Source organism: Arachis ipaensis, chromosome B06 (genome assembly GCF_000816755.2).
Source record: "Arachis ipaensis cultivar K30076 chromosome B06, Araip1.1, whole genome shotgun sequence".
NCBI lineage: Eukaryota > Viridiplantae > Streptophyta > Magnoliopsida > Fabales > Fabaceae > Arachis > Arachis ipaensis.
The window spans coordinates 128,392,571-128,404,817 of record NC_029790.2 but is presented as its reverse complement, the minus strand read 5'-3'; the positions used below and the strand labels follow the sequence as shown (position 1 = coordinate 128,404,817).

General features: G+C 35.3%; 1 protein-coding gene across 2 annotated transcripts; it reads right to left on the bottom strand.

The window, feature by feature from the left end:
* LOC107605175 lies at positions 670 to 11,494 on the bottom strand (the record flags this gene model as incomplete). Of its 2 annotated transcripts, none has more annotated exon segments than XM_016306954.2 (19): positions 670 to 1,724; positions 1,842 to 1,935; positions 2,370 to 2,564; positions 2,638 to 2,710; positions 3,462 to 3,534; positions 4,451 to 4,580; positions 4,666 to 4,741; positions 4,823 to 4,880; positions 4,970 to 5,068; positions 5,171 to 5,299; positions 5,477 to 5,598; positions 5,767 to 5,935; positions 6,557 to 6,657; positions 8,439 to 8,565; positions 8,650 to 8,739; positions 8,864 to 8,950; positions 9,320 to 9,547; positions 9,642 to 9,729; positions 11,335 to 11,494. In XM_016306954.2, coding segments are annotated over 18 exon segments (2,801 nt in total), but the record flags the coding sequence as incomplete, so codon positions are not given.

The window sequence follows — 12,247 nt, the reverse complement described above, 5'->3', positions numbered from 1 at the left end:
CTGTAGTCAAATAAATAAATAACTTAACAAAAATTATTTTTACCGTCTTTATATAAGTGATGGTGATTTTTTTATTATTAATTTGTCCATACTCGATGTGAAGGTCTTCTAATAAGCATTAATAGACCTCTCTCTGCAATACCACAAAACTACATCAGAATCAGTCAAGCATAAAATAACTAGAAAATAGTGACTGTAATAGGAGAGGTTAGGATGAAGTAAGAGTTGTGTACATGGCTAATGGATTATTGGACCAACTTAATTTACAAGGGAAAGTATAGGGAGCCAATAGAATATTTATATAATGTGTATAATGGAAGTTTAGGGAATATTAGAAATATAACTATTGGTATTATCTTTTCCCATCAGCTTCTGGAATGAGTGGTATCATGACATAGTATAATAACTAGGATAAATGGAGAAAAACAATACGGGACTCTTGGTTGACATCCAAACTGACCATATATTCTTATTCCACGAATAATTGTTTATAGTTTGCAGGCCAACAATACCTTTTTTCCCTCACAATTCTTACCAAAGTTGAAATAAAATTGAGAAGAATAAATCACGAAAAGTATTTTCTAAAAGATACTCTCAAAAAAAGTTTACAAGTATATTATTTGATTTTAATTTTGTATGTAACGTAAACTTTTCATTTGAATATGCATGTAAGAAACAAAAATATAAATCCATTCACGTGGTTATAAACTTTTAACGGTACAGCTCCCGGTATATATATAAAACTATTAAGTTCCTTGTTTATGAATTCTTAAGGCCCCAGGAAAATGAAATTGTATACATATGATTCCCGATGAAAAGGTGTTTTAAAAAAGAGAGAAAATGTGAGCCTCAATTAATAATAGGCCTACCCATATTTAATTGACCATCAGGTCCTCTCTGCTCAACTGAAAATCTAAGGAAATCATCAGGCACAGGAATATTCAACTCAGAACAAACAAGCTGAACAACTTTTCCAGTGACACCACCGAATGACATCTTGTTCAATGTCACAGCAATTGCAAATCTATTTGTAACATCACAAAACCCTGTGGAACCACCCATTCCAGAGTGACCAAACGCTATTGATGAACCATCCTTCGAACTAAACCTCTTAAATCCTAGGCCAAAAGCACCACCTGGCAAAGTTAAATTCTCATAATCTCCTTTTCCCAAGAATTCGTCGATAATTTTCGGATTCCTGAAAACCTGACCAGTAATATTGATCCTTGGAGTACTATCCATTCTGCTATTACTTATACTACTGCTAATACTATCTCTGCTAATATCTTGGCTTTCATTGTCCTGGAAACTGTCATGGGTAGGGACTTTTTCATATGTAGGGGCATTACTTGTAGGTAAAGCTACATCTCCCCTCCCCATACAACTGCGCTTTTTAGGGGGCTTCTCAGAAGAGAATTTGGGGATGTGGGGATGGCTTCCAAGTGGTGGCTTGGAAGCAGAAGAATGAGGTGGTGGTATCCTGCCACCATCAGCCAAGGCAGCATAGTAACGTGCAAGTGCCCGGGCAGTTAAATGTCCATTAGCAGCCGGTATGATGGCACGGCGAGCATTCAGTGTATTGAAAAGAGGAGGCAAGGTGGTTATAAGTTGAGCAATTTGCTGTGGCTGGAAAGTAGACGGAAGCTCAGGGCGAGAAGTGATAGCCGAGAGCTTGCTTAAATCATCAGTATCTACAGTCAGAGCGGCAAGACGTGATTCCACCCCTGAAAATAGCAGCAAGGAAGCGTGGTTACATAGTTACATTTTTTAAGAAATCAAAATTGAACTGATGCAAATTTCAATTTCATCCCTCAGAAAGTAATTTATTCATCAAAACTTGCCTGGTGGAATTCCTACATATAGCTCTCCTTCAATATGGAGGGGGCGAACTATTGCTTCTTCAAGGATCTCCTGAAATTTCTTGCCAGATGCATGCTGTTTTATCCAAGTGAATCATCAGAACATGATAGAAATCCTAATAGTAAAGGGTTTCCACTTGCATTTGGTTTAGCCAGTTTCGGAGGAATAATAACATAAAAATGACTGCAACGATGCCGCACAATCCTATTTTATCTAAAGCACACGCTGCATGTTGTCATCAAATGTTAAAGAGATATTCTATTAGCACTCCACCAACTTTCAATATTCAAACTTTGTTAGGCCTAGTGAACCATTATTCTTATATATGGTTTTCAAAGTTTCATCATTATGGATAATATTCCATCTCATTTTTTTTTTTATCAACAAAACAGTAATCCGTTTTTACCCTCAGTTATTGAGAAAGTTCAATGAAGTTGAAATTAATTAGAGGATGCATTAGAACCAGAACAAAAAGAGGAAAATTCATCTGAAAAGGCAAGCACTCATACCTCAATGATTCCACCACACAACCACCCAAATGACAAATAGTGATAGAACTGCTGCTTGCCTGGTTCTGTCTCAGGCACTGACCTAGAAATCTGATTTAAACATTCATCCCAATCAATCATTAGTAGAGGGTTTTCCCGCGTGATGTCTGCCATAGCATTGTGCAAACCAGAGACATGGTTAAGCACATGATGAACCTGAAACAGAAGATTTAAACTATTAAAATACTAGCTTCAGAGCATCATTCGGGAGAAAATATCAGTATTTGACCTTAATCGCATCTTTCCCGTTTGATCCAAATGCAGGCCAAACATTCGCAACATTCTCTTGAAGGTTTAGTTTCCTGCAAAATAATAAACATATACTTATTTAAGGTTTAGAAAGCTCTAGACACACACACACACACACATATATTCCTCTTGTCTGGCATTTGAACATATATCACGTCGCATGTAGAGAAATGAAATACCAACTCTTGTAACTCAGCATATAAAAAAGTAAGTTAAATGATGTGGGGATACTTATGATATGTTAAATCACATAAATAATGTTGCAACAGATTATGAAGTCTAAATGAATGTATTAAGTAAAAGTTTTTCTTCTCATCTTCATAAAGTAAGATGTGTTTCTTGGTTCCAAATATGGATAAAAGGTCCTTGATAGGCATGACAAGACATTCCCAATCCAAAAAACCAGCTTACCATACATATGCTCCAAACTACATAGACAACACTAACAGGAAGAGTAAACACAAGAACTCATCATCTGTAGGGTGATCAAGTATATTGTTCTATACCAGAAAGCAAATGAAAGTTAATATGGATGACAGTATAGAATCGAAAAGGTTGGAAGACCATTTCATGGAAAATCCAAGACAGGACTGTACAATTGTACATAAGGAAAATCTATGTTGGGATTAACAATTCAAACAGTGTTCATTTACTAGTCAAAAGCATGTAACACAGTGCAGTACAGCTGTTTATCCTCAATAATGTGTTATAGGTGGAACCCTAATTACCCAATATACAAGCATGGGCGTGCAAACTCTATGGTCATAGCATATAGCATACTTAAACATACCCATTGTCAACCANGCCGAGGATCATATTTGCCAAGCACTCCAGCAGCAGTGTCAATAATGACTTCTCCATCTTTGTAAGCACAGACCTGTAAATACAGTAAAGAATTTCTTGAGTTCTTTGACTCTCGACATCCAAAGCAACAACAGCGACAATGATATAGACATAAATAAATGAGTAAAAATAACATCTCTTAGGTGAACAGAAATAAATGGGAAGATGGCACAATTAGCTCAACAATAATATGTACTATATCAGTAGTGGATGTCTGTGTAAAGAATATTAAACTAAATCCACACACATTGATCTCAATGTATAAATGCTGAAATAGTCTTATTCATCAGTTCGTACTATACATAAAGCGAACATTTTATAAATCAAGAATTTCTAAAACAAAGTTGTTCCAAATGAAAAGAAGGCTGAGGATACATCAACTTAGAGACTTGTCCCTTACATCAACTGATATAGCAAAATCAAAGTATGCAAACATGGTTTGGTGATCTAAGTTTATGAAAAAATTCCTTTTACAAGGAACAAATAACCGTAAAGCTCAAGATGTTAGGGTGAGGCGAAGATTTGTTTAATGCATCTGGCATGCCTGTCAAAGAGACAATTGGACTAAGTGTGCATAATGCCATGGCCTATTCTATCATGGGATAAGAGTCAACTTTATTTAGTAAAGCAGATCAAACTTTTGATTATAGAGTCTTTCATACCAATAACATGTCAAGATTACCCAAGGTTGAAGATATCTACACTATATCAATTCATGAAAGAAACTTTCCATATTTTTACTTCTATCCTCAGTCTTACTAGGCAACCAAACTGGGCAAGGATCCAACATTTTGTTCTAAAAAGTACTTACTAATTATTTGATACATGATCCATGACTCTAGCAAAGAACAACTTTCAGCCATAAAGAAAGGAAACAGAAACATGTCAGACCAGACAAATGCAATCTCAATCTTCAGCAAACAAAGGTATTAAAAAATAGCAACATATACCTGGATTCCGAGTATTTTATCATTATTTGCCAGCTCAATTAAAAGTTGCCTTAGCTTGGCTTCTACATCAGAGTTCACTGGTGAATCAAAAATCCATCTGTCATTTACTGATGGTCCTCTATTGATGTACCTGTTAAGGGCACCTCAGTTCAGCTACAAATCATACTAGCAAACCGGAGAATATTAATCATTTAAGAATTTTTTACAAGACTCACCCACTCAGTACTGATTCTGCAAATGGCCTCATGATGTCCATATATACTATTTTTACATTCATGGTGGAAGAAAGCCCTGCATCCATGTTTAGGTAAGTAAAATAGGTTGCGGAGAACAAATTAGCATTGCAGTGACCTAACAATGAGACAAACAGACCTCTTAGAAGATTTAGAACTCTTCCAAATATTACAATATCACCGGGAAATGCATCAACCTGAAAACATTATACACACATACACTCACACACTAAGTAACATAATTTTCAAAACAGAAGGGAAAATGAAAGGTTATAGCTGAACTCACAGGATTAAAGCGTTTCATTTCGTTTTGATCAAGTTTCATTTTCTCCTGTATAACTTTCATGTTTTTGGCTCTTTGATCGTTAAGAGACTTGACGGTTTTCTTAATGACAGAGAAATACACCAGAATTAGATAGAAGTTAGACAACCAAACACCAGAGCGTTCAATTTAAATTACATTTTCAAGAGCTCAAGGGACACTTACATAGGATTCATTTGCAGGTGTCGTTGAACGGAAAAATATAGTTGTTACCTCCATTGCCTGCTCAGGTATGTCAAGACGCAACTTAAGCCCCATTTCGGCAAAGGCAGACAGAAGAGCCACATGGTCCCCCTATGACAAAAATATAATTTAGAAAGATTGACTTGAGCTACCATTTATGGTGAGAACTATTTATGTGTCTCTACTCAATGGTATAAACTTTTGAGAGATGGTCCATGGCATTAATGTACTTAAATAACTTCGCTAATATCCATATAACCATGAAAAAACACAAAAAGCAGCACCTACCTCAGCAGCTGCCAGAAACATCTTTGCAAGTGCTTGCTTAATCGTGTTTGATAGTTTTTTTGTAAGCCCAAAGTCAAGTAAAATGGGACGATGTGGAGCTTCCTTGCTCACTAGAAAATTTCCTATAAAGGTTCAAGAGAACCAAAATATTGCACGATAACATGGAATAATCAGTACAAGAAGTTCATTTAGCCTTTACTAGAGTTATAAGCCATATGAAAAAAAATTAAAAAGTATTTTAAATGTGTTCATCACAGAAACATGCACACACGTAGCAGGAGAATATATACCTGGATGAGGATCACCGTTGAAAAACCCATCAACATATATTTGGTGAGCATAGGCACGAGTAATCTCCTCAACAATCTTTTGTTTATCTACTCCAAAATACTCTAATGCCTGTAGATCGTTCAATCGAATGCCGTCCATGTACTCTAAAACAAGCACTTTCTCTGTAGACTATCATTGGCAGCAGCAAGTTCATATAAATAGGGTAAATTACACAAGAAAATAAAATGATAGAAGATTATAAAGGGAACACATTTCAGTTTGAACACCCAGAAATAAAAATAGCACCAATTGAAAATCATTACTATTAGAAGATGCATGAATATGATGAAAACACTTGCTGGAAATTTGCACCAGAAGCAATTTAAAAGGGCATCCTGGTGCATAAGCATCCCAAATTAAGGTGGATCCAGGGAAGGACCGTAACTGTAATGTACGCAACCTAATTTGATAAATGCATCAATGGCTTATTCCACGCCTTGAAACCTTGACCTTGAGGTCACACAGAGACAACTCAACCGTTGCTCCAAGGCTCTCATGGAGACAGAAAAAAAGGTTTAGTTACTTCCATGGGGGACTTCATATGAAATATCCAAAATCTGTAAATCTGTATTTCCAAGTCTGAAGCTCAATTGTTAATGGCAATATGTAACCATGTTAATGCATTCAAGCTTTAAGAAGATACCAAATGAAAAGAATTACTTGTTTAACCTGCCTTTTTAATTTTATTTGATGCCCCATTTGCATCACCCCCATTACATATAGATACTTCAATTTATAAAGGAAAGATACCTGAATTACATCAGGGATCAAAACATCCACCCGGTTGGCACTCCTATTTCCATCATATTGGTTTCTGCAACCAAGATTTTTAGCCACTGTTCTGGTGTTTTCTGCAATAACACAAATGTCAGCTGGAAATGAACCAAAGGAAATAGTGTAGAGTGTTATCATAACACACAAACCAAAAACAAACAAGGGAAGAAATTTTAATGGAGGCTGCAATTATGGCTGGTTTATATATTTGAATATGCTACCCATTTTTCAAAGTATTCATCAAATGGTTGCAGGGATATGTATACATAAAACTAATGTAATTATGGTCCAATTAGTACAAGTAATAAATGGAAAATATTAAACTACCCTCTTAAGACTCCTCCTCAACTTTGATTATACATGTTGATCCAGAAATTGAGAAAATACAGTCCATTCTGTTGGCATCAGTAAGTGTATTGGTAATGATAGCAGCAACATTACAATATAGTGACTAGTGATAGTGTAGCCTTTAAATCTGTACTCAAGCACATGTAAATTAGCTTCTGGCATTTCATCCTCTCATGAAATACTGGATTTCAGGCAATTGAAAATCACAGCTTGATTGCCTCACTCGATTGTTAAGCATGTGGAAATTCCCACCGTTGCCCAACAGCAACTAGAGAAAATTCTCACTATTCCAATGTTTAACTTGATCTTGCTGCCACATCTTTCCTCTTGTTCCAAAAATCAAGTTTCCACTTCCACCACAGGAAACACAATGACTAAAGGGTTGGCACTTGGTTCTCATCGTACGGGAAATCATGCCCAATCTATAGCACAATGATCCTTTGTCATATAATGTTGATTATCTCCCTATAAGTTCCTTGTCCACTAGCAGCCTTTAGCTCTCTGAAATCTCATTTCTCAATTCTCAAGAACATGACAAATTAACACATGGCAGTGACCAAGGATGAGATGCCTGGATATGTTATGTGGTGGTAGTGGTGTTGACATTATCATGGGCAAGGAAGGAAGAAAAGGGAGAAAGGAGATTCTAATTTTTTTTTTTTTTCACCCACGGTATCCCCAATCCCAGCAAGCAAAGGACTAATCCGTCACGGATCGGAGCTCCATTTAAGGGTTTGCCGATGGCTAATGGGTTGCTGCATGCACAAGGCGGGATTCGAACCCCCGAACTTAAGCAGATTAGTGAACTAACCACTAGACCAACCCAACTTGGTTAGGAGATTCTAATATTTAATTGATATTATTTGTAACAATGTGATTCAAAATACCGATCCCAATGACCCTATTCCTATTTATAAATTTAAGTAGGTCAAGTACTATAGCCATCATCCTCCAATAAGCCCAAGCCCATTAATTCAATAAAACTCTTACCCTATTTGAAAATAAAGAATAAAAACTGACTTAAGAAGACTACAACTATCATTGGCTCCCCCATTATACTACTCTTTATCCCACAAAATATTATTATTTTCATCAAAGTTCTAAAATATTCTAGAACATTCCATTGATAATCTAATACCCCCACCCCGGTTTTAAGATAAAGCCTACTGCGATTTGAACTCCTTTTTATGATAAAGCCCACTGAAACTTATGCTCGTTACAATGTGCATCCCTATATTATACATAAAATATGGTTGACAGACAACTCAGGGATCAGCATTGCTGGAAAAGTGACTCAGCATAGCAGCAGGACAATCATTATCCTGGAGAGCTTGATTTGAATATTGGATGACCACAATGACACGTCATTGAAATGATGCTCAACAGAAATTACTCAGCAAGCAATTCACGCACCAAGAACAAAACCTTCTCCAAGAAGAATGCAGTAAAGTAATTTTCAAGCACAAATTTATATCCAGCAAGTCAAAGTTTAGAAAAGTTCTTAACATACCAGCTTCATGATTAAAGTCAAGTTCTTTAGGTGCTTCTTTGCACCATTCATCAATCATAGGATTAAAGTTGTACTGTGGCTCAGCCCACGCTATCCAGTCGACAATTGACTTTGCATTTCTTAAATCCTGAAAAGAAATGGCAGGTCCAGAAATCATTTGAAAGCCTCTATGTGACATTTTACATCTATATGCTAAAGCATAAAAGGAAACCTCCAATATGACTCTCTTTACTCCATCATGTTGAACTTTAACAACCACTTCCTGACCACTGAGCAGGGTTGCACGGTGGACTTGCGCTATCTGCATAAAATGAATGACTTAGATTAGACAAGACTATCACACTCACAGAGAATAGTTCATCAACAATCATTATATATTAGATTATATAATAATCCTTTACTAACAAAAATCTCATTCGGCTTACCGATGCTGTTGCCAATGGTTCATTGACAAAATTAGCAAATAGCTCATCCATTGATTTCCCCAACTCTTTCTGTATTGTGCCATAGACCTTACAAATATAATTATAAACTATGAGAAGTCTATTAGAGATAACGACTCAAGGGGGAAAAAAAAAAGATTAAGTACCATTTTAGATTAGAAGATGACAACCCTTAATCTCTCGTTCATGGATTGTGAGGTCCAGGCTGACAGTTAATTTTCATGGGGGAAAATGTGAATTTCATTGTTTAAGAGTCCTAAAAAGTGAACTTGTATAGCTAGAGAATTGATAAATAAATATTGTTTTGAACACCTTAATGGACGGAAATGGTTTCCAACACCCCAAAGTATAAGGGAAGTTTTTTTTTTCTCCTAAAGCTTCTTTTAATGATTATTTCATAACAAAATAACTTTTTGAAAAGATAAATCTTATAGAAACCTCTTCCAATGGGCGAGGAGGAAGAGAGTCCTGTAACTGCTTCAAAAGGCGTATATAAGCTGCAGGAAGAACATCTGCTCGTGTTGACATATATTGGCCAAGTTTCACCCACAAGCCTTCCATCTCTATTATCAAACTTAAAACTCGCTTAGCATTACGCTCATGAGCCTTCTCCCACAAAACAGATTGTTTAGATTTGCTTGTCCATTTCTCTCGCTGTTGTACGGACTGCATAGACGAAAAAGAACAATTAATTTATATATACTTATTTATTTATATTTATATATATAAAATGCAGTCTGAGTAATGAAAGAAAGTTCACCTTATAATCTAGGTAGATTACTAAGGCCATTGTAAATACTCTAACACGCCTCTTGTATATGCTTCCCCACCCCATTCTCGCAGCTGGGCTTCAAAATGAACTCAAAAGTTACTTTTAAGGCCAAAAAACACAATACTGGTGGAAAAATATTATAAAATAAGCACTTCCAAAATCAGGAATTTAGAGAGTAAGACATTAACACAAATTAGAAAAGCAATGCGAAATCCCGAACGAAGAATGAGTGAAAAAAGAGTTACAGTTTAATTTATGGCACTATTACAAGCCTATGGTTATACAGGTATATGTTTTAGACATAGGAAGGGGGGAATTGGGGAACAGACCCTAATTAATTTCAGGCCAGCATTGTACAGTACAGTCAGAGTAATTAGGCAATGATTAGAAGTAAGGAAAGAATCAAAAGGCACAAATAGATGGAGGGAAAGCTAGTTAGACAGTTAAGAGCTGTCGAGGAAGAGCTGGAGGGCTCTCAAAATAAAACTCCCTATTCTGAAACATTGGCACAGTATGGCATATGAAGTACTACAAGTTGATTATTGAGGAAAGAATTCAAGAAAAGTACAAGAGGAAGATGTAAAGTTGTGCAACACTGTTACCAGTAATCATACCGAAAAAGAACATTGCTAAATTTAGATTATCTCAATATAAACATATACACATAACTCTAGCAGAAAAGTCCACATGTAACAGTAAATCCCAAAATATTGAATTCCCACCAAACAGCCTACAATATGGCAATACAAATTTAACATAATTAAAATCTGAAGAGACAAGATCCCAGCAATCACGTGCTGAATGATCTTATTTTTGCAACACCAAAGCAGGATGAACCAACACCAACAAAACATCAGCATAATATGTTCTCAAGTTGGAGGTTGATGAGATTAATTTACACTGTTTTTCTTTAAAAGGATTGGAAAAAAATGAAAAATCAAAAAGGGAAAATGATCATAATAAAAAAAAGGTAAACACAGCTACTGCAATAAGTAAAACATATATAATTCCACAAGTGACAAGTTAACAGAACAGTGAAGCAGAGCAGTGCAAACTCATTCTCCCAGTTCCACATTCTCTGAACAATGAAGTCCATGAAACCCCATAAAAAGGCCATATTAAGTCTAGGTAGTAACATAACTTCTTAAACGGTAGCTAACTAAACTTCGCCGAATCATAATCCACATGTAGCAACAGCAGGAGCAATATAAATCGCAAACAGTAATCACAGTTGATTTTTCCAGCTACTGCCCTTAGTATAAAAATGTACAAATTTCCATTAAACACTCAACACCTCTATTGAACAATTAACTCCAAGGCTGTTCTTGTTACAAGACGATCATTTCCCAAACCCAAAATCTCAGCTTCCATCATAAAATTTTATAACCACCTTCGGCAACAAGCAATTTATAACCTCGCACCACAAATTACAGAAACATCTTGTGAAAGTGAAAATAAAATGATGATGCCAAATATGCATTAATCTCTGAAATACAACGTAACACCGACACTTTACGCGTGAATTATGTAAAACTATAATGAGTAACGCAGCCGTTCGAATTGAAGATCATAATTCCCATCAAATTGAGTATGAAAACAAAAACTCCAATTCAAAGAGGGAAAAAAATGAGTCCATAGGACGAAATCATTAGCAGCTACCATGAATCGAAGAAAATCTCACCAGTGAACACGGAAACGCGAAGAAACAGTGTAAGGAGAGAGACTTGACAGATTATGGCTGGGGAAGGGAAGAAACCAGAGGAGAGGGACCTGAAGCTGAGAAAAGGTAACTGCTTGAACGAGAAGTGGTACGAAAAGGAAAAAGCAACAGAAATTCACTTTTTAATTTTGATATTAGATTATAATTATTAGGTTTATAGCAGTGTTTTTTAATAATGTGTAAAAATTTTTTTTCATATAAAAATTATAAATTTGATTTTTTGATTTTTGAAATTTAACTTTTTTTTATTTTTTAAACATAAAATTGATTCTTGCGATCTGTGAATTTTTTTTTTTTATTTTTAAAACACAAAATTGACTCTCCAATTTATAAACTTCAGTTCTCTTTAAATTAGACCATCAGTTTTCTTTCCCTTTTCAATTAGGTGCCTCCAATTTGTGTTTTGGAATTAAAAAAAAGGAAAAGTATAGGGTACCAACATATTATCTGCCAACTTCTGCCAACTCTTATTTATAATTGTGTTTCATGGAAGTGTGTTCGTGGATGTGTCCAATAATTAATATATTTTAAATACATATATAAAGAGACACATCCATAAAATATATCTATAAAGGCACTTCTATTAAACATAGCTATAAAAAAGACATTTTTATTAGACACATCCACGAACACACTTCCATAAAACACAATTATAAATAAGAGTTGGCAGAAGTTGGCAGATATGCTGTTGGTAACGTAGCGGAACCGTAAAAAAAATTATTTCATTTTAATTAGAAACACACAAATTCTCTATAACTACAAACAACACATCCAAAATATACATTTCAAAAAAATAAGCCACAGAAATTACATATTAAATATATAAATTCATATTTTACAAAATAAAATACGAGAGAAATATATATATATGTCT